General features: G+C 37.2%; 1 protein-coding gene across 1 annotated transcript in view; it reads right to left on the bottom strand.

Annotated features, from left to right (window-relative positions):
• Positions 1-23802, bottom strand: part of CCDC170 (coiled-coil domain containing 170) — a 43612-nt gene that overhangs the window by 7917 nt on the left and 11893 nt on the right. Inside the window, 7 exon segments of the mRNA XM_031552457.1 lie at positions 610-729; positions 731-784; positions 2132-2332; positions 6391-6708; positions 15915-16100; positions 17855-17999; positions 22136-22392. Coding sequence (XP_031408317.1) covers positions 610-729; positions 731-784; positions 2132-2332; positions 6391-6708; positions 15915-16100; positions 17855-17999; positions 22136-22392 — 1281 coding nt within the window.

The following is a 23802-nucleotide window of genomic DNA, read 5'->3' as shown; positions in this document are numbered from 1 at the left end:
AAAAAAAGAAAAAAAAGAAAAAAAAAGTGGTTTTAAACCTTAAATAGAGCTCATTCTGAGTTTCAAATCACTATAAACCTAACAGGGTGAATGACTGGTGTCTGATAAAATCTGCACAGTTATCAAGGTTCCAAGATGACCACACTTCTTGGAAATGCTGCAGTTCTTGGTGAAGTACAAAACAATGTTGTACTTGCTTCTAAAGAAGTTGCGTAACATTCCCTCCTTCCCACCAGATCCTCTTAGATTTAAATATCCACATCTTTCCATTAGATATTTTTAATTTTGAACATAATCAGTAGTTATTTATAGAAGTATATTGCAATCATGTATTAAAAAGCATATAAATAGGCATAACGTTATATGTTTAAGAAGCTGAGAAAAGCAGTCTCATACATTTAACTAGCAGCACTTTTAGTTGCTCTGATATGCAACTTGTTTGCCTAGTTTGCAAATATTTATTTTCTCTTTATGTAAATTAATAGACATCCTTAATATTCCATGTACAGTTGTGAAGCTTCAATCTTTTGCCTCTAGCAAGCCACCACGCAAACATAGCCATAACAGTGTCTTGCCTTGAAAACAGAAGTAATAGTATTTTTTGCTTACCTTTCTTCTTAGGCTATATGTCACAGTCTTGTTTTCAATCACTGCATCACCTTCCAGTTTGACTAATTGCTCTACCCGAGCCAGAATTGCATTCACATTCATATCAAATCCAACCTCTGACTGCAATGCTATCCAGCTTCATCTTTTCATTAAGTTGTTCCAGAAATTTCATATACTAAGAGATGTGGAAGAGTGGGAAAAAGAATAACAAAATTTCATTAAAATTCCTGATGAATAATTTAAAAGCAATTCCCCCTACTCAGAAGCAATTACATAAGGTCAACAGACTTATATCCAAACTCCTAAAAGGATATATTTCTAACACGTACATCTCAAAAATCTTCAAATTCTTTACTCGTCCATATATAGGCAACATTTTTGTTCATAAATCCTTAGACCTACTGTATTTATTTTCTTATCAGACTAGATTGGCTTTTGCTCCTCTGCAGCAAGAGAAGCACTAGGTGTGTATGTCTGCTTTTGATCTCAGTTCCTACCTATGACCTTGTGCTGTCAGGGAGGAGGAAGAAGGGGCAGCTGCATCCCACTTAGTGGCAGCTCTTCTCACTAAGAACTGCACTTGCCTTTGTTTTCTCTTACTTCTGTTGCAGATCATAACCATTGTAAATAAATAACAGGTTAAAAAAAACAGTTAAACAGTTTCATAACTACTGCTTGAGCTGAAGATGATAAAACATAGCAAGAAACAGGCTTTTTCCCCATGGTGTTTCTGGCTCAAAAAGCTTAAAAAGACTGCAGAAGAAGGCAGCAAAGCTGATTATCAACAAGAGAGAAAAATCTTTCTATTGCAGTAAAATCCTGAGAGAAATTAAGAATCTACTGCCACATGTTCTTCACAGAGGAAACAGAAGGGAAAGAACAACTCCATTTTCTAGTTCACTCTTAAGATGGCGGATACTTCATACAGAAAAGTTATTGCATCATTGAGCAATACAAAACAGCATCAAACTGTTGATTTTTGGCAAATTCAACTCACTTAGCACTGATCTTTGCCTGGTAATATGCTAAAATCTGCCATGCACTTTGTCTTTCTTAGCTACACTGGGTTGCTGGTTCAGCTCTCATTTTTCAACTTCTCAGTATGCCAACATGTTTCAAGCTAACAGTGTGTTTTCATACAATTAATAAAGCAGTGGTTGAGGATCAAGGACTGCAGGATTTCTATAGACTGTGGACCAGATTATACATTACAAAAACGTGAAAAAGCTCTGAAATCAAAAACCCTGGAAAGACTTCTGATATATTTAGAGACTTTCTTTTAATCTCTTTTTTTTTTTCCGTCTTCCACGTTAAGTCAATTTTGAACTCAGCTTATCCACCTTTTCCAACTAGAATGGTCAGTTAAAGAAAATAGATTATGACTTGCCACACAAAGCCTTACTTTGCTAATTCACCCTACTTGCACTGCTGAGTAATACCCAAGTGATCGATGCAATAGTTAGATGTATCATCTCAGACTTTACTGATTTTTTATGCAAAATAAAATAACATGTGTACCAACTTTTTGTTTCTCAAGCTTCAAACCATCTTGTATCATATATAGAGAGAGCAGCTCTTCTTCCAAGTGTTTCAACTGATCTTGGAAAGTCTCAGATTGTTTTTCAACTTTCCTGTTTCTCTCCAGAGCTTCTTGATATGATCTGGTTTGATTTTCCAAAGTTTCAGTCAGTTTAGCTATTTGGGTTTCAAGTTGAGATATCACCTATGGAGCAAGTAAGTCAACAAAACATACAGTATTATGTAGGTGTAAAAAGATGCATAAGATCTATCCTCAAATTATTAAAAAGAGTAAAATAATTCTAAAAAAAGAAAACTGTAAGACATACAAATAAAAAAAATAAGCAGCATAAAATCTGCTGTATCCACTAAGAGCAAATGGCAAAATTGGTGATGTAAGACACCCAAAAGTAAACAGCAAAACAATATTTGAGTCAAACCAAATTAAAGGAGCTTAGATGCAACCCATCCAGAGTTGTTAGCAAACCAACAATACCTTGTAGCACCAAAGTCACAAGTTATGAAGCAATTAAATGGGAAAAACATGTACAAGCAATTTAGCAAACACATGCAGCATATAGGTGAGAATGTAAATATGGATAACTAAATCTCAGAGCAGTGCCCCCCAACTGTTAACGTGTCTTTAACTAGAAAAGTTTCCTAAAAAAAAAAAAAAAAAGATTTCTGTAATCTAGCCAAAACACAAGGCTAGAAGCATATAACCTTACAACAAGAAACTAGATCAATCCTTCTGAAAACACTTCAAGCGCTACGTTAACTCTGCAGAACTTACTTAAAACATAATGGCTTTTAAGTTTAAACTACTTATAAATAATATAATACTTGAAAGAATCTGATTACACTACTGCCAAATAATAGAAGGTTCAATTTCATCCAAAAAGTTGCTTGCTTCCTTCTTTCGATCTCTCCTTTTCCTACTGTCACATAATCCTTTGTTTAAATGAACTATTACGTTGCATTTATAACTCGGTGTTCAGGTACTCTTCTCCACTCGTCTCTTCATTTTAAACTCCTCTTTGCCTCACACTGATAAAATGAATAACATGCACACAATACTCCCATTAATTTTAATGGCACAGAAAGGTTTCCAACTTAGATCACAATTCAACACAAACAATAGTTTACATCCTGACTACCTAAGAAACAACTGAGAAATTACTGCTGCTTGTACAGCAGTAGAAAATACTAAACTTCAGTATATTCTAAACTGCGATAAAACTGCAAAAACGCTTATACACATTCCACGCTTTTCTGCACTGTATACCACCCAGCAGAAGAAACTGCTTTCAGTAGCTTGAGTGTCTGCCTGTGGGCACAAGATCTCTTCCCAGGTTGCAGAGGGACTGTGCGCACAGCCTGGCCACACGGGTCCTGAAGGTCCCAAGAGACCACAGAAACAGAAGGAGATCAAAATCAACACTGTTAGTTTATCTGCAAGAGCATCCAGGAATAACCTTCATCCCTGGCACAGGAACAATAGACAGTTCAGGGATTTCCTAAAACATAGCTGCATCCTGTGCCTGTATTCAGTTAATTAGGATACATTTTTTGTTCCTGTGGTTCTGATCTCCATAACAGCACAGAGCTGCATCAGGAGACGGTCAGGTTCTTCACCAGAGGGCAGTGGGCATGACCCCAAGCTGACAGAGTTCAAGCATTTGGATAGCACTCTCAGACATAGGGTTTGAATTTTGTGTGGTGCAGCACAGAGCCAGGAACTGGTCCCTTCCAACTCATTATAAAATATAATCCTATGATCTTAACCTCCTGTGCCCATCATTTGGGCACCACGCACATTTCCTGCTCTTTTTCCTGATATAACTACCAGATGATTTTAGAAAGGTGCCTTTTGTTTCTTGAGTTACAAGAAATTCAAGATTTTCAAAGACATCTTGGGGATAGCTGGGTTCATCCCCAGTGGAACTGTTCTGGTTTGCTAAGATGTTATCTTAAACTTCCTGTTTTATATGTACATGTGCTTTTTTTTCTTTCTTTCTTTTTTACTCATAGCTGGTAACTCTATTCTGCATTGCACTCGCTATCCCAAGCTGAGCTCATCTTGTCCTGCACAGAAGCCTCTAGACACAAGGTCTTTTCCTGCATTTTTTAAAAACCCTTTTTAAAATAATTACATTACCATAACTTTATATGCTTCACAGAATGCAGCAGCCATGGATATATACCGTGGCATAATCATGTTTTAAATTTTAACTTTTTTTTCCTAATACTTACTCACATTCCATTTGGTTAGGGTTTTTTGGTCAGCTCAAAGCCAAAACTGTGCACATTACTCTGTGTGCATGAATATAATTTATTTCCCACACATTCTTTTGTTTAGAACAATGAAAGAAGCACATGCAGTGTCTAACTTCCTCAAAATGTTATGAAGACGGGACTGTAAATTGCAATGTTCACAAACATTCCTGCGTATAGCAAAACAATCTTGATTCCACAGTACAGAAATAGTGTCAACAAAAGAAAAGTGGTAAATCCTAATATTAAATATGCATTTATGAGACTGACTTGACAAATCATTAAAAGACATCAGCAGCAGCAGCACATTTTTACTTTCCAGCATCAAGATACTTAGCTGCTAAACTCATATCTACCTGTCCTGCTCTTACTTCTGAGCTGTAGTCACAATAGGGCTAATTTTGAAATGACCTATCTTGAGCAGCAGCAGTACTGCAGACCAATTTAAACTGCCAATAAATTTAATGACTCCCATTCAGAACAGAACAATTCAATTGGATCTTCAGAGATCATTACTCCAACTCTCTGACCACTTCATGGCTGAGAAAAAAATTAAAGCATATTATTGAGGACATTGTCCCAGTGCCTCTTGAACAGATAGACACCGAGCATCAATCATCTCTCTAGAAATCCTATTCCAGTGCTTGATCATCTTCACAGTGAAGAAGTTTTCTCTAATATCCAGTCTGAACTTCTCCTGGTGCAGCTTTGTCCACTTCCCAAGGGTCCTGTCATTGATTGCCAGAGAGAAGAAACTAGCACCATCCTCTCACCTTCCTCTCCTCAAGACCTTGCAGAGAGTAATGAGGTCACCCATTGGCCTCCTTTTCTCCAGAATGAGCAACTCAAGTGTCCTTCCTTTGCGTCTCCTCACAGGACATGTCTTCCAGCCCTGTTACCAGCTTTGTTACTCTTCTTCAGATGCTTTCAAGGACTTTAACATCTTTTATTTGTGTAGCTTAGAACTGCACCTAGTATTCCAGGTGAGGCCACGCTAATGCTAGATATAGTGGAAGAACCACCTCTTTTGGTTGTCTGGCTATCCCAAAACGTAGTTTGCCCTCTTGGCTGCCAGAACACTCTGCTGGCTCATGCTGAACCAACTGTCATCAGCACCCCCAGATCTCTTTCTGATGAGAGTTCTCCAGCCACTCACCTCCCAGATTGTATCTTTGCCCACCATTACACCATTCCAGGGGCAGAACCCAGCATTTTCCTTTGTTGAATTTCAGGCTCTCACTAATTTCTCAATGCTCCAATGCATCGAGATCCCACTCTGTAAGGTCTCGTGTCCTTCTAAAGAGTCACCAGCACAACTAAATTGATGTATTATCAGCAAACTGGCTAAGGATGGACTCCATTCCTGCCTTCATATCACTATTAAAATATTGAATGGAAGCAACTCCAGTGTTGAGCCCTGGGCAACACTGCTAGTGGTCAGCCACAAGTAGCCCAAATCACTATGACCCTTTGAGCTCTACTGTTGAGCCAGTTCATTAACCAGTGTAGACTGAGATCAAATTACTAAGGCAGAATTTCCCTCTATAAATCCATGCAGATTATGTCCAATAATGGCTCTGTTCTTCAACTGCCTTTCAAGAATACCCAGGACAATCTTTCACCATAAATTTTCCAGGTACTGAGTACTGCAGTCTCTTGCATCTTCTCTCATGTCACTTTTGTAAATGGGTATAATGTTGGCTAGCTTCTACTTCAAGTTGGACAGTTTATTGAAAGATCCTTGCCTTTTTCTGCTAGCAAACTTACTGCTTCTTTAATTTCTGACATTTTCCTACTTAATAAAAAAATAAATGCTTTTGGCTTTGTATCTCAAATAAACAGTCAACAAAATCAAAAGTTTCTGTAATTTCAAAACCTAAGCAGAAGGAAACAATATTCAGATAAATCTGTATGATTTTACTGAAAAATGAAAAGACAGCCAAAGAAAATAAATGTACACACTGGAGCAGTGCAGTAGTGCTGACTTACTCTCTCTTCACTCTCCTCTTTGCAGTTTATTTCTTGGACTCTCTTCAAAATGTCCTTCTCAGAGGGCATAACTGTTAGCGAGCTGCTACTGAGAAGGGTAGCGATTTGCTGTCTGAAAGCCTCTAAAGAGCTTTGAGCAGTCTTGGCTTCTTCTTTGCTACTCTTCAAACTTCCATCCAGCTCACTGAAAGATTTCTTCAGGCTATGAAGTTCTTGCTTCGAGGCTTCCCAGGCTTTCTGATTTACCTTGAACTTATCTTGAAGGTTTCTGATGTCCATTTCCAAACTCTGTCTTGCCATTTTAGCATTGTCAAGATCCTAAAATACAAGAAAGATTAAAATAAAATTTTAAAATGTCATAGAATCCCTCTTCCGCGCACACACACAAAGCAGGGAGTATATCAGAAGTGGATACTGCAGTTAGGGAAAAAAATCAGATCCATGCTGCTTACAAAGGCCCAACAACACAGAAGTTTCACAAGAAAAATCCCAGTGACATTACTGGAACCCAAAGCCTGCTGTAATCAGCTCACAGATCAACATCTTGCAAGAACTAGTAGATTTAAAAAAAAAAATCTGCACCTGAAAAAAGTAATGTTGGATTACAAAACTATTGATTATATTTTCATTCATATTAATCATTGGCTTTTTAAGTCCAATAAAATATTATACAAAGCCAAAGTACTAAACCTGTGAGGGAAAACATGAATATACATAACATCTTTGAATATGTGTTCTGAGCAAAATTATAAGTTGTTTCTGAGAATATCTTACCAGCAATATGACAAAAATTAGTCCTGAGATTTATTCATTAAAACATGGGAGACAAAAAAACAAGAAAACATTTAAGATAGCATAAAAGAAGATGCAAATGCTCAAATATCAATTGAATATCTAATAAGAAATGCTGTCTTAAGAGAGACAATAAGATGAAAACATAAGAGGTTGCAATTCCCCTAAAAAAAAAAAAAACGAAAAACGAAATTATTCTGTGTTATACAAGAAAGCAAATTTGCCCTTAGCATGAAGAAAAATTCATCTGATGAAGTGAAAGTCAGTGACCCTCCACAGAGCCTACTCTTGCCCTCATCTGCTACTCACAGAATTGCAGGGGTTGGAAGGGACCTCAAGAGATCAAGTCCATCTCCCCCTGCTACAGCAGGTTCCCTACCAGGTCACACAGGTAGGTGTTCAGATGGGTCCTGAGTATCTCCAGAGAAGGAGACTGCACAGCCTCTCTGGGCAAACTGTTCCAGGGCTCTGTCACTCTTGCCATAAAGAAGTTTCTCAATGTGTAACTATGGAAGTACTATGTTCAAGTTTTAGGTCATTACTCCTTGTCCTATTGCTATGCACCACCGAGAAGAGCCTGGCCTCAACCATTTGCCTCCCACCATCTTTCAGATATTTATAAGCATTCATCAGATTTGCCCTCAGTCTTCTTTTCCCCAGGCTGAGCAGACCCCGGTTACTCAACCTTTTTTCATATGGGAGATGCTCCAGGCCCTTTATCTTGTGGCTTTCCACTGGACTCCTTCTAGGAGATCCCTGTCTGTTTTGAACAGTGGAGCTCAGAACTGAACGCAATATTCTAAAGGCAGCCTCACCAGGGCAGAGTAGAGGGGGAGGATCACCTCCCCCAACATGCTGCCACAATAATACCATCTAAACATAAACACAAATGCTGCCATTTAGCTCATTTGTTTCCAGACCTTTCTAAAATAGAACAATCTTGGAAAGCAAAGGTTGGCACGATTCCTTGTCATTTTCCTTATTTTAAGGAAGACCTATTAATAGAAAATTCCAACCTGTGCTGAGAATTGCACTATGGAAACTACAGCAAAGAATAAAAAGCCATTTAAATTACATTTTTCTGCAGTTTGTAATATCTGTTTCAGAAAGACAGTGCAAATGTAGTTTGCCTGTACCAGAGAGCTTACCTAATTATGATCTTGTTTCAAATTATGAACATCTGTAAACACACAGTTGAGTGTGTCAAGTGGCTGACTGACAGACACAAGATGTGGCAGATGTGAAACACTCATTGACTGGCATAGAAAAAAGCAGTGGAGACTCTTACTTTACCTGTGACCCAAAAGGGCTCAAGCAGCACAGTGCTGTGCCTGCAGCTGACCACTCACAGCTGGATGGAGTTCATTAATGCTCACCTGTTTGTGCTCCACCTGAGATTAGAGAAGATAAAAGATCCAGACCACTGTACAAACCATCAGCAAGGCTTAGTGTGAACTAATGTATTCAGTAACAGTTCAGCTGTACTGATGTCAAATGCACTCAAGTTACAACAGGTGGGGAAAATAATTTTTTTATAAGGAAAGGATAAAATAGTTGCATTTAACACTGCAAAACAGCCAAGGAGATGTGACTGTGTTAGAGAAGCGGATGTATGAAAGAAGAAAAATGGGAAGGGTTAAAAATCTTTCAGCTAATAATATATTCTAATACACGTTCTCACTCTATTGCTCCCTTTCTAGAGATATAATTAATTCACATGAAGTGAAGCTAGCAGACTAACTTGAGAAAAGCTATTTCAGTTCAGACCAAAGGTTTATTTATTGCAATAGCCAGCCTCCTACAGCAGGCAGTAACAGCCTTCCCAAAAAGACAGGAAGAACCAAGGAAGCATAAATTGCTTCCTTGGAATTCTCTCTCACCTCAAAATAACTGCAACTAAGACCTACAGATATAGAAATGCTCTTTTCTATTTTACAACACTCAGCGATTCCTTCTTCCATATGTGTGTGCAGTTGTTCTTTTAACCATATGTGTTCAGGATGTAGTCACATCATAAATTTCAGCAGTGATACTGTAATATTTTCTCTTATCTCCTAGTGATTTATAATATTCTATTTTTCCTTTTGCTGCTGAGCTGATTTTGTTCTAGATCTATCATACATCAAGATCTCATTCTAGAGTATAACAATAAATTCAGAGTCCATTATTGTGTAATTGGTTTTTACTACAATTGTTTTGTACATATAAATCTATTCAGTGCTTCCTTTTTTATGTATTTATCTATGTATGTGTAATGCCACAACATGATGAAAAGTGCAGCAATGATAACAAAATAGCAAGGTCCTATGCTGCAGCAAGTGAACAGTTGTTCAAAAAGCCATGGGCACAGAAACAAAAGAAAGAATCTTCTTACCTTCGGAATGCCTCAGTTAGGGAGGGATCTCCAGCAAGATACCCTTGCCTCCACTACCAACTCTTAAATGAGGTCTGGGAAGGGGTAGATCCAGGCTCCATTCATTGTGATCACTCAGGTGCATTGCATGCACCAGAGCTCCCCTGGATAGGATCTGCCTTCCTACCAGGTGCTCAATCACTTCTTCAAGCCAAGACTTAGCATTTCCACTACAGCATGTTAACCAACTCCTTTACAAAATTCTAATTACATTTACAATCCATGATTGCTTTAAAATAATATTGTTTCTCTAATAAAAAAAACATCACCACAACTGAATGAGACTCAAAGATGACACAATAGGTTCACATCCCAAAACCTCAAGCTTTTTGTTACGGGTATAAATAAAAACAAACTTAATTGCTCAGTTACCTAAACATGTACTGCAAAAAAGAAAGTCTGCCTTCGTTTAATCCAATAGATAAAGCAGGATATTAAAGATTGTTTTTTCCACTACTTAAGAATGGTTTTTGCTGAATTTTATACTACTGAGCAAATTTATTTTGAATTACATTAATTTTTAACACGTGGGCTTCCAACACTAGAAGGTATCCAGCCACATTTTCTTCTCCATTGATATGCTAAACAAATCACAGGTGCTTACAAGTTTGACAACATTCAGCTTCAGAAGCACTGCAAAGATCTTGCCATTGAATATCCACAGAAAAGAGCTGTGAAACTTCAAATAGCAATCTTTCTGGAACCAACTACACTCATTTCTGTCTTCCACTGTTCCTACTCATGGAGCAGCACTTAAAACATTTTCTCACTGGAAAGGAAACTGAATCATCACTCACTGCTGAAAATGAGACCTTTCCTTGCCAGACTTCACAATCTATGGTCCCTCATCACACAGCTGCATTACCCAACTCCATCAATTATCTCAGCTGTGGCTAAAGCAATAAGGAAGCTGCACCAAAGGAATTGATTTACCTCATGATTCAATGTCAGTTCTCACAAAATTTCCCCTAGACAAGATTATTCTCTAGGTTATTGATCAAAATTATAACATTTTTATGTTATTCAAATGTATCATCTCAATTGTGTACCCTGAATGACGTTTTTAAAATGTTAAACAAAATTGTTATTTTCATACTTACAACAAATTAAGTCTATTGAAAACTAGTTTCATAAACAGTATCAGCTTTGCACCTAAGAGACTGTAGGGAAAATTATAAATCCATCTAAATTTCTGACAAAACCTTTACCTATTCTGTAATCAATGGGTCAAGATCCCACTGTTTGTAGAATAAAACAATGAAAATCAGACACTTTTAGTAGCACTGTTATAGCGTAAAGAAATTGTGGGTTTTTTTTTTTTCCACAGATTTAAAAATAACTTGTACTTCAACCAGATGAAAATATGAAACTGAATACTTTCAGTGGGAAAAACAAACAACTTAGCAGAGAAAAAAAAGCAAGTTTATCACTTCTGATGAATACAGTAAGAGTAGAGTAGTTAAGCCGGAAATGACCTACACTAAGATCAAGTCCAACTGCCTGACCACTTCAGGGATAACCAACAGTCAAAGCAAGTTACTGAGGGCATTACCCAAATGCCTCTTGAGTACTGAACAGGCATGGGGTATCAAGAGAAATAGTGCATAAGGGATGCATTAAGAGAAATTCTACACTGTAAGAAGGTGGGTGCAGACCTGAAAGCTTATAAAACATCTGAGAGTGTCTGGGAAGTTCAGACATACTCGATTACAACAGTCATACACAGTGTCCAGAGACTTGCCTGGATTTTGCAATGCAGCTGTCCCACATAAAGAACATCAGGAACTATTGTTAATTTTTTGTCAAAAAAAAAAAGCACTAACACTGACAGGGTCATTTTCTAAAGGGATTTAATGAGATTTTATTTGAAACAATCATTGTTCCCTGTAGAAACAACATTAGCTGTTAACATGGAAATGCAACCCTTGAATCAGGTAGCTGAGAGAGTAGGAAGCTGCATGCTTTCCTACTCACCAGCCACTGGCCACTCTCACTGCTTAGACATTGACTTTTGGGCCTAATGTAGCAGATTCCTAAATAACTGCTCTCCTTCACTAGCATCTGTCCATCTACAACCCCTGTTACAACCACAAGTCAATAACTAGTTATACTTCCAGAGGAAAGCTTGGGCCTTTTAACTTTAACCTCTTCCAAGTGTGCAGCATTTAGGTTAAATAAGTGGAGAGGGTCTTCAGAAGAGAGGAAAATATCTGAACTTACATAATAACTATTAATATTGGCACCTCATGAAGGATCATGGTATACTAAGTCAATTATAAATACAAAAAAAGCAAGTTACTTTGACAAGAACAGTAGGTATAAAAGTAAATGCCAGTATTTTCCAGATGAATTCTCAAACTAGCCATGTCTCCTGTTGCAATCAATATCACAAGGCCTCTAAATTAGCGTGTTCTCATCTTCCATCTTCCCTGATGATTCAAACCGAAAATATTTGACATATCTGCTGAAACATGTCCCTAATATTTATTTTCTTAGTGACATCTTAAAAAAATTCTAACTGAGAAAGCAATTATCTCTTTCAATAAACAAAAATCATTTGGTCACATATCCTACAATCAAAATATTTTGGTATATGAAAAAAGGATGTATGTTTTTCATGTCAACTCAAATTCCTTAAATAATAAAACATTATATTTTAATTAACTATGTTTTCACACAATCAATTTTAATAATTGCCTGTTAAATAGATAATACTTAGATACATTTAATTAAAAATTTAATACAAGTTACTACTGAATAAAAAGCTGTTTTGACATTAATGTTGCATCAGCAATACATACAGATACATTTGTATTCCTTGATTATATTCTAAATGTTATTTTTACAGACATTGCGTGATGCACATCTTTGCAAAACAGATGTTTAAATTACCAGTCCAGAGAAAAACAAATATTTCCAGGCTGAACCATCAGAGAAGATGAGGAAAAAAAGAACAAGCCAATTTACCATTTCTTGTGGCTTATCAGCTGCAATGCTTTATGAATGGCAAATCCATCTGGTAGAATACAAACATCTTCTATAGTTTAATTATACTGTGTGTGTACACAGTACTGTGTATTTATTAAGCACTAGGGAGAATCTTGGTTAGAGATTTTTATTTATTTAAGACTGACAGATATGATCAAAGAATGTTATTAGGATATATATAAGAAAAAAATCTTTTATAGTAAGAATGGTGAGGCACTGGAACAGGTTGCCCAGTGTTTTGGTTAATGTTCCATCCCTGGAGACTTTCGGGGCAAGGCTGGATCAGGCTCTGGGCAACCTGATCTTGTTGTGGTGTCCCTGTTCATTGCTGGGGAGTTGGACTAGATGGTCTTCAGAGGGCCCTTCCAAGTGTAAGGATTCTATGATTCTTCACTGCAATTCTGTGATGAATAATCAATAATTACTCTCTGAACACAGAAGGAAAAAAAAAAAAACCACACAGGCTTTCCAGTCTGGGCAGCATTTAAGAACAATTTTCTATCAAAGTCAAATGTGATATCCAGCATTACCAGAATAAGTATATGCACAATGTTTACAGAATTGCAAGAGGAAGCTCTCAGAATATTCAGTCAGCAGTTTGGAAAGTTAAAAATTCCAAATGAAAATAATAAATCAGAAGGAAAAAAGCTTTGCAGCTACCTATTGCTCTTTATTAGCTTTGATATTATATTTGCTTATGTTGTTTGATGCTTTGAAGTTGTAATGCACCAAGGCTGACAGGCGAACACAGAATTATCGTTCACTTGCTAATGTTTCTCCACTGAAAACCAACTGACTGCAACAAATACTGGAAATCAAATATACTAGAGATACTCTGAATAACTCTCACTTATATAATTTATATCCTGTTAATGTTTCTTGGATATTATTTTCTTCATCAAGAATTTGTATCATTTGTTTATTTGCTCATTCGGCAGATGCTTCCTCCTGGGACATAAAGAGAGGCACCCGGTCAAGAGAAGGAGTGCAGAAACATTCCAAGGAACAGCAGTGAAATCAGCAAGAAAAACTAGCAACAGTTCAGAGAGGAGGCAGGGAATGGGGCTGTGTCTTGCCAGAGAAAATTGACAGAACTGCTGAACAGAAAGGTTATGTGCTGGTCCCTATACACCTAAGAATTTTGAAAGAGAAAGCTGGGACAAATGGACCATCTTTATCTGTAATACAGAAGATAGCCAACGTGTTGGCTAGGCCAGGAACATCTGCTTATTATCTGTGACACTACAGATTTGTGCCGGTCTTTCACAAGTGAATATAGAACAGTGTGCAACTCTATCCATGTACTTATTTAAACTGTGTAGCAAAAGTCAGACCTACTCTATACCATTGAGGATGCTCTTCCTATAACAAAGGACACTGTGACTTTGCCCACAGCAGGGGGGTTTGAAACTAGATGATCTTTGAGGTCCTGTTCAACTCAGGTCATTCTATGATTCTATAAGACAACCTTCAGAAGAAGCAGGAATGGTATACGTACTCCTACATATGGAAACAAAAAATCTGGGTTTCACGTAGTTTTTCATACTGAATTTCTTCACATACTTTTTTTTTTTTAAATACAAAACCTTTTCAGCAGATTTACTCAGTATCTGCAAATTTAAGCAGCTAAACTGAAAAAGCACTGTAGGAATCTGCAACCTTTAAGTAAGCCAGCATCACACGCTCTTCATTTGAAAGGCAACACTAATAATTTAGTAGGACATTTCTGCAGGAATGGATTAAATTATGCACTTGGCGCACACACAGTAATGACAGGAAAATATTTTTCATCTAACTGATCCAACTCTGGAAAAGTTTCGGCAGTCAGAGCAAACTTGCAAAAGAAATTATAAACGAAGCTTCATCGTCGCTTAGAATGTCTCCCCATTCTGTCTTACCTAGTAAGCACGCCTCTCCCTCCTCTTCTTCATACGGGAACAAAAGATTCTCAGAATGGCCTGGTTAGGCTTTCAGTCCAGGTTCACTCTCATTGCAATTTGAGTCTTAGGAAGTTTTACATAGGTTGTTAAGAAACACTTTCAGCAGTAAGTAAAATTTATGACCCTCATGGTACTTAGCATTTATCTTCCCTACAACAAGTTCTTTCTTCTGCTTTCAGCTCTGTCTCATCTCTTAAGTATTTTGCCTACAGCAAAATCAGAACACTTTATCCTTTAAAGTGTATGATTGTGGTCATTTTTTTTAGTAAAAAAAAATGGTGGGTTGGAGAAAACATTAATGTATGCTAATTTTGAAAACTTACTTGCACAAGGTTTTATTTAAGTTGAAATCTCTACAAACTTACTTACACATAACTCAGCTATATATTTATCAGTTTAAGCCTCTCCTCTTATATTCCTAAGTTCCGGTCATCAGCTTTAACCACACGGCCCTAGTACCTGCAACAAGTTTTCACTATAGTTTTAGTGAACTGTTCTTGTAGATATCGGTCAAAGTACAAAGCATTAAAGAAAACTGCTGCAGTAGCTCACTTTGTTCATCAACCCTTCACAATGAACCAAAATTTTTAATGGCAAGTTTTCTTGGAGCACTTAAATCCTTAAATCACATCCTTTTCTTTCAAAATTGTATCTAAATGAATTCAGTAAGTACTTGACTTATAACTTCACTTACAGTTCTCATTTCAGCATCATTCCTACTGCACGGTTTTCCTCTGTGGGCTTTCCATACTAAATAAGAGCTTTTCTACAAGAGACCTACTGGCGTAAGTCAACTGAATATTTATGAAATATTCGTTTATTATGCGAAGTGAAATGAGATAATCTAGCTGGTCTGAAAGCCAAGACACTTTACTTCCAGACTCTTAAGAGAAATAGGAAGAATAAAATAGATTACTATTAATTCCTTTGAATGTCATTAGAATTTTTGAAGAAACTGAGTAAAAGAAACCTCAGAAAAACTGCAATATCACTTAACTATTATTTAAAGAGCTTTTTTTTTTTTTCTATTGTTCTATGCTTGTGCCCCACATACATTCATACTCATACATTCACACTGCACTAGAAAAGCATCTGCTTAATTTCTGTGCAAGCAATGAAGGCTACAACAACATAAAGAAAGCAAAAATTTCAATTTGCATGCAACGTAGAAGACATCAAATTTAAGTTAGTCCTATCTTGCACATTGATGCTTAATCTCCATATATCCTTAAAATTTCAAAAAGTTGAAAATAAGTTTAAAAATAATTTGAATAGATCTTCATCACTGAAAGTCTATCAGAAGTAGTTTTTCCTCACGCAACACCCATCAAAAATTAGTTTTCACTTCAAGATTTCAAATTAAACAAAATGGACATCATTCAGTTATGTACCTTACTAAGTTTTTCCATGTCTTCATAGTATCCTGCTGCCTTTTTCTGCTCTTTGGTCACCTCTGAAACAAGCCTCATGATAGTTTCTCTACTAGCCTTGGATTCCATTTCATGGCCATTGATGTCTTCTTGAAGAGTAGCAATCTGAGTTTTTAGTGCCAGATTTTCTTTACATATTTCACAAGCCTAGAGAAAGAATTTAGCAATTGGTAACTTTGTTAAAGCATTTAACAATGATGTTTATTCATCACACTATACAGCTCCTAATCATCCTAATACAGACAGAGTCTTTCCAAGGCCCTTGTGACAGATTTATAATTGTGCTGTTCTGCTATTTATTTGTAGAAGAGCAGAGAAACAATTGAGGCCCACATTTCCAACAGAAACCCACATCTGTTTAGTGTAATGTAGCTCAGCTTTACTCCCACATAATCTGTATGAGCTAATAAAAGGTAGAGAGCTACTGACACTTAGGAGTATCCACACTTGACGTGGAACAGGTCAGAAAATGAAAACAGATCATATAACCATCCTCATGTGAAGAGCAGACTGTTTTGGTCTGGCTTGCTAAGATTTATGCTTCTCATTTGGAATAGGAAACTGAAAGCTGTATTTTAGGCTTGAAACACTTTAGGCAAAGGGAGATTTGAGTTAGCAACAGCTATTTGTTGAGCATATTCAAGGGCAGGGCCAAATACCTGGTGGGCTGCAGTGCTGAACAACTGGCACCTTGGAGAAAAGAGTAGTTCCAGTAAGATTTTGAGGCTATTTTGGTACATTATGTCATTTCCAAGAAGTGGAGTAGATGAGTGTGGGCACTTCAGCGAGCGCGTATGGAAAAAAACGTACCTTGACTGGTAGCAAAGTTTTTCTAAAGAGCTGTAAAATAGATTTCTCAACTAGATCTATTAGTACATTGTCAAGGGGGAAAAAAAGGCAATATAAACTTAATCTCTGGTTATTCGATTAATTTAAAGCATGTAAGAGATAAAACAGTACAAATATCTTTGCCTCTGGTGACAGCTATGCAAGTTTCGTTACATTGTTACAATTAGAGTATGCTTGTAATATTATGAGGGCAAGGAATGTAGTAAATCATTGTGACATATATTTGGATAGTCTTAATTTATTTAGTGATCGTTATAAGCAGAACACCTATAGTATGAATCTAATGAAAGAGAAATTCTCAAAATACTTAGTGTGCTTCCAAGTGAAGAAAAATAGGGAGAGAGTAGATAGAACATAGGAAAAAATAATAAAACTAAGATAAATTGTACTTCAACAGCATCTAGAAAAGTTGAAAGAGTACATAAATAATTTTCCTGAATGGAAACACTGTTTTCAGAACTTCAGAAATATTCTCAAAAGAAATAATATAGTTTCATGCTCACATTTCAAAACACCATATAGTGATTTACACCATTAAAGGGTACGATTAAGGTTGTCTTAGCAAGTACCATTTCAGATGTTTCTACTTAATGGTATAACAGCTTGAGATTAATGTTAAAAACAAGCAGTAGAATTTACATGTCACCTAGTGATTTCCATTGTTAATGTTTTCACAAGAGCTTTCAACCATGTACTTAATCAGGGTTGTATTTAGAAACTACAGGCTGATAAAATATTTTACAGATAAGACCAAACTGAGTTCACTGAAGTCAATTAGTGTTCAGCACCTTTGAAAATCAGGCCAATATGGAAAACTTGTCTTAAGTGACGTGACATTAACACAAAAATTCCCATCTTCATCACTTGCTTTATTTCTTTGATAACTAAATATTCCTCTATTAGTTCTCTATGATGGATGAATTCTCTTTGCCAAGCCATTTTTTTAATTAAGCTAATTTAGTTACTCCTGTATATATTCCTAAAACACAGTAAAAGGTTTTAATAAATCTTGTCTATATGTATGACAAAAACTCTTGCCTACACATAATCACCTTTAACATTAAATGTTCCTCTGGTTTCTCTTTTTCTTTGATGTCTGTGTCCAAGAATTCAGAAAGCTGTATGAGGAGCTCTTCATACTTCCTGCTCATCTTATAAGATTCTGTCTTGCTTTGTTCACATTCATTCAAATATTTGCTAATCAGACCAAAAAAAGAAAAATCAGGATAAATGTTCTCCGAAACAGAACTCTAGGCAAACATATCCCAAGATGATTTCTGGCTTTCATACAGAGCAAAATGAAAATTACATGTTATATAATTCTCTCTATACATTAGTACAAATAACTTTAGTTAGTTGCCTTGTGTGTGAACACTTCTTATCATTGGCTTTGATTAGCACTTTAAAGCATCTTCTACAACTGCATTCTCAGTGCAGAATTTCATAAAACACATGAACCAGGTATATCAAATGAACAGAGCCCTCACAATATTAGAAATGGAGGTTGCATGCAAAAGCTTAGAAAAACTAAGCTGAAGAGATCGATCAAATTATAGGAAAAATAAGCTAAAAGCACTTCACACCTGCCTCTAGTGAAACTGACTGTCCTGCTCAAAAAAAAAACAAAACAAAAAAACAGGGGAAGTATAGGACATCCAGAGTACTTCTAAGGGGAATTTCAGTGGCAAAAGCAGAGACTGCCTTGCTATACATAGAGAATTCTGCAGTGTTGTATTGCCCACAAGTACAGGGTAAATATCAAGTGAAGATGGTGAAAAAAATGCAGGCTGGATACAGGCTAGACATCCATTAAAGAAAGAAAATATAAAGGTATTGCCACAAAACTATGCCAAAAAGGCAGTTATTTGTCATCAATTTCATTGCTTTCAATAGATGCCTACCATTTGGATAGGCATCCCACATTAAATGTATATCTGCCCTCTGCTACAGGTAGGGACATCAACAGCAGGTATCCATTTCTAAGCCTTCCCTTCAAGAAGAAATAACTCACAAAGTGGTATAAATTTGTTTATACTCTTCCCATTGCCAAAGATGAGGACCAGCTTGGAAAACATGCATTGCTATAGACAGCAAACGTAGATCTACATCTTGCTCATGATGCTCTTAACACTGAGCATTACTCCTGTAGAACTAGAAAGACAATAACTAACATAAATAATCCCCCCAAAAAAGCTTAGAATGACAATTTATGTAGTCCAAATATCAACTCCCGTACCATTTTTATTAGAAGGAGGAACAGTTTATACACCTGGGACATCAGTCTCAGTATACCTGCCAAGAAATCCTGCAGGAAAGAACGCTATCAAGCACTTGCTAATCCCAATAGCATTCAGAGATCATGCCATACAACATAGAAACAACACTGACAACTTTCAGTTCAGATTCACTTTCCAATTACACTCAAGAGAGAGATAATCAGTGGTAAAATCACACTCAGAGCAAGAGACAAATGATCAAGTTTCCAGGTGAGAAACAAGGTACTTTCTACAACAAAGTCTTCACAAAGACTTGAACACTGGAATAAAGCGAGATATATCACCAAACTGCAAGATATGATCGCCACCAAAGCTGACTAAAGCAACTGTTTTACTGAACCTGTTAAGCACCTATGAAAGCTCTGCACTAAGTTCTTAAGGTGGACATGTCAGCCATTTCTTGGTTCATCCTCCTACATTTCTAATTTCTTCCTCTCTAGAAAGAAACAGGCAGAAAATACCACTCCATAATCAAAAAGCAGTATGAGATATCTAAAGAAAACGCATGAATGCAAACATACATTAACTGGCTATAGATAGCAGTAAAACTTTGAATTGGAGCCTTAGGAGGGAAATCAGCTGTTGACAATTGCTGTCAACATCTCTCATAAAAATCTGCACCAGCGAGGTGACTCACAGTTTCATAGCTGCTATGACAGCATTATTGCTGCAACATAGAACCTACCACCTCACTGGTGATAGCCACTGTTTGATCTCCATAAATGTTCCATCAGCATTGACGAATGCCACTGGGTGCCATTTTTTCCATATGGAGTAACTCAGTGACACACCTCTGCCTCATACATACTTCCATGTCGGACACCATTTTGTCAGACTGCCCCTCTGCTGCCAGCTGTCACACAGCAACAAAACATAACAAAATGTTGTCAGGAAGGTTTAACTTTTGCAGTTATACCACCAACATCCACTTCTAACTTTGAGAGCCAACATAATAAAATAGGAGGCGTTATTTAAGAGCATAACTCATATTAAAATATTGTACTAGGCTGACTACCGACCATGCAAACTCTCCTATGGCTCCCATAAATCAAAGTATATCATCATCAAAACTATGACTGCTTCTAAAAATAAACAATCAGAAGTACAAAGCACATACTTGACAACTCTACAAATAACCTAATTATCTTCAGTACAGTCTTAAAGGTGACAGCACCTAGAAAATAGGCATTCAGGTAGAAAAAGAACACAGCTCTTTCACAGTTTTGTTAGCTCTTCAGAACTAATGAGCATAGAGAAGGGGAGGGGAAAGAAAAAAGCTCTTCACAGTTCAGCCTCTAAAAATATCTTGGCAATATACCTGTTGAGTAGAAAAGTACTATTTTTTAATAGGGAGTATGTACATCTTGGAAGCTGATCACACAATTTATTAAACACAACTCTATCCCAAAAGTACAGAATACAAATGTGTATTTCATGTCTACTGGTTTGCTCTTCCCTTTTATCTATGGTTTCCAATTAAAATCTTGAACGTCTAATTATGAACAGTTACATGTTAACCAAGGTGGTCAGAATAAGTAACTACACTTCACTAAGTCAATACATTGACTGGTATTAAGTGGCATCTGTAACCATCGGTTACCGATGAGAAAAAGCTTTGAAAGCATAGATTCATAATCAGTTTAATCCAACATGTTTGTTCCTTCTGGAAGAGCAGACTCACCCTCCCCTTGACCATTCCTTTGTGCCAGCAGTCTGGTACACCAAGTTGTGCAGCTAACTAGACCTGGGATTGGTAGAGCCAGAAATTAAGCTTTTTAAATTAAGCTTATTTTTCTCTTGGAGTGGACCCCTGGGATAACCATGCAGCAACACAAATGGAAGTGCTGGTACAAGTGACATGGGCAAAAGAGAGCAGCCAGCGAGATGACAGGACCACACTGGGAGATACAGAACAGGTTTATGCTACACAAAACTGACCCTATCACTGTAACAACAGGTTAATTTTGACAAATTCTGACATTTTCCCTAGTGAGTGAGGCAAACAATAAAAAAAAAAAACCACCTCTTCAAAGAATCTTAACAACCATATTCTTAGAAACTGTGGTGTTTTCTAAACTGCTATAATATGCTTTCTGGCTTTACTATCTCTTTGTTTATATTGGAATTCTATCTAAAGCCTCTGTCAACCAACATTAGCAGATGGTGACAAGTGTACTGCACTTGGATTTCTCTAGATACTAAAATAACTTAGTTATCCACTTCTATCTCATAAAGCTAGAAGAGCTGTGCAAAACAGACATCTGGTTAACTCTTTTCTAGCTCTTAATGCAATGTCCAGAAAGGAGGAAGAAACCCAGACAAAGAAAGATAGCCTTATTAAAGTTGAAGAAACATTAACATATTCCCTTCAAGTTACACATATTTAAATAGATATACTCTACCCTGTTATGGTATAGGTAAGAACATACCACAATTTCATTACACTGTTCCTCACAGACAGCTTTATACAAAGAAAGAAATTCACTTGCATTGTGCCAGTTCCAGCTGTGACACAGATGAGGGGAAAGAGAGAAGAGCGGTGCAGCAGCACCACCACTCATCACTATGTGGCCCGTGCATCTGACAGGTAACATCTTCAAAAGGCACCACATATGAAGAAAGGCCAGAGCACTAAGCTGTAGTTAAGGGTACTGTTAATCACAGCTGTGCTACGAAAGGCACAGAGTGTCTTTTTTCCTCAATGCCACACTTGAAAACACCTCAATGAGGAAACTATACCTATCGCTTCTTCTGCATCTGAACAGTCCTCCACGCTAATTTTTTGTAAATACTGTGGTTTAACCAAGCTGACTCATTTGATCATTTCTTCTCTGTAGGACACAACTCTCAAAGCCCCATTTCAAGTCTAACAACTCAAACCAAGATGTAAATTTCAATACCTTCCATCACACTCAAGTATACAACAGAAACTCAGATTTACTTTGCAAAGCAACACAACAGAACTCAGATTGTAATTAAGCCTGCCCACTACCTTATTTTCTGCTGACCATTGCAGTTTTTTTGTCATCAAAAATTTTTATCTCACATTAATCTTACTTAAGTCTGGCATTTTGCTCATGAAGTTTCTCCTTCAGCTCCCAGTTCTCCTTTGATGCTGCCTGAGCTGTCAGCTCAGCCTGTTTTTTAGAAGCCACAAGCCCACTCAACTCTTCCTCGGTCTCCCGAACTCGAGTTTGCAAAGACAAGAGGAGAGATGCCTGTCTAGCATTGTTTTCCCTGTAGTTTTCAGCTTCAGACTTCAGCTCTTTAAAGGAGGTTTCTTTTGAGATCATTCTGGTCCTGAGTTCAAGAAGCTATAAATAGAAAACGAGAAAACTCATTAAAAGGAAGAATAATTTTGTACAGGCTGAAAAATACAAACATTAAAATTTCAATAACATGACAAGAAAAAATACTTCTAGAATAAAAGATTCAGTCCTGTGAGAAAAGATTCTACACTGTGAGACTAAGAAAAGTAGTAGGAGGTAACTTTATTTTCATATCCCTAGAATATACAGAAATAAAAAGTTGCTGGCGTGTCATATCATACAATTTCTCACATTAATCTCTGCCTGGTAGATAAATCTGTTAACAAAATCAGAATTTAGAAAATGCCTGTATTTAGTTCTCCCGCATAACCTTAACCCATCTCACCTATGCATATGCAATACAATGCAGAAGTTAACACCACTATTCCCTCTTTTTTTTGCATGCTTCCTCCCTGCTCTCAGCTCTGGTGCACAATTACACAACCTACACTGCAGAAAGCCGCAGTAACACTATCCTCTTTTACGAGGGTGGAGCCTTTTGATGACTTGCTGCATATCCAAATGCAAAGATAATTTTTGACAGTTGTGCTCTAAGGCAATCTCTTCTCAGCTTAAGTAAATAGTTATTTTTTGGTTAGATAATTCAATGAAATGTAACTAGACATACAGAGAAACAGCAAGACAGTCTTTTAAGGAGGAAGAGAAAGATCATAGCCAAACATCAAGAACCTGTTCCAGAGAGGATGCTGGAGCTTCCCAGCATCTTGTGTAGTTCATTCATTTTTCTTTATCTTCCTTTCTCAGTTTTTGTTAGAATACCAATTTCCATGAATTATTTCTGCTACAAACTTCTCTAAAGGATTGAGCTTCTGACACATGCATCAGGAACATAAAAAACCAGTTCAGTTGTTTTACTTTGTTAAACACAATTGACAGTGAAAATTTTGCCACAAGAAGCGCTAAGAATTGTTTCAGCTTTCGTGACAATTCCAGTTATCACAGAATCACAGAATTGTAGGGGTTGGAAGGGACCTCTAGAGATCATCGAGACCAACCCCCCTGCCAAAGCAGGTTCCCTACACCAGGTCGCATAGGTAGGCGTCCAGGCGAGACTTGAATATCTCCAGAGAAGGAGACTCCACAACCTCCCTGGGCAGCCTGTTCCAGTGCTCCGTCACCCTCACCGTGAAGAAGTTCTTACGCACATTCGTGCGAAACTTCCTATGCTGCAGCTTATGTCCGTTTCCCCTCGTCCTATCTCCACGTACCACTGAAAAGAGACTGGCCTCACCACTATGGCCGCCACACCTCAGATATTTATAAACCTGGATCAGGTCCCCTCTCAGTCTTCTTTTCTCAAGGCTAAACAGACCCAGTTTACTTAGCCTTTCTTCATAGGGGAGATGCTCCAGGCCCTTCACCATCTTTGTGGCCCTCCGCTGGACTCTTTCCAAG

Source organism: Meleagris gallopavo, chromosome 2 (genome assembly GCF_000146605.3).
Source record: "Meleagris gallopavo isolate NT-WF06-2002-E0010 breed Aviagen turkey brand Nicholas breeding stock chromosome 2, Turkey_5.1, whole genome shotgun sequence".
NCBI classification, from domain to species: domain Eukaryota; kingdom Metazoa; phylum Chordata; class Aves; order Galliformes; family Phasianidae; genus Meleagris; species Meleagris gallopavo.
The sequence above is the reverse complement of the archived record's forward strand: the minus strand, read 5'-3'. Positions and strand labels throughout refer to the sequence as shown.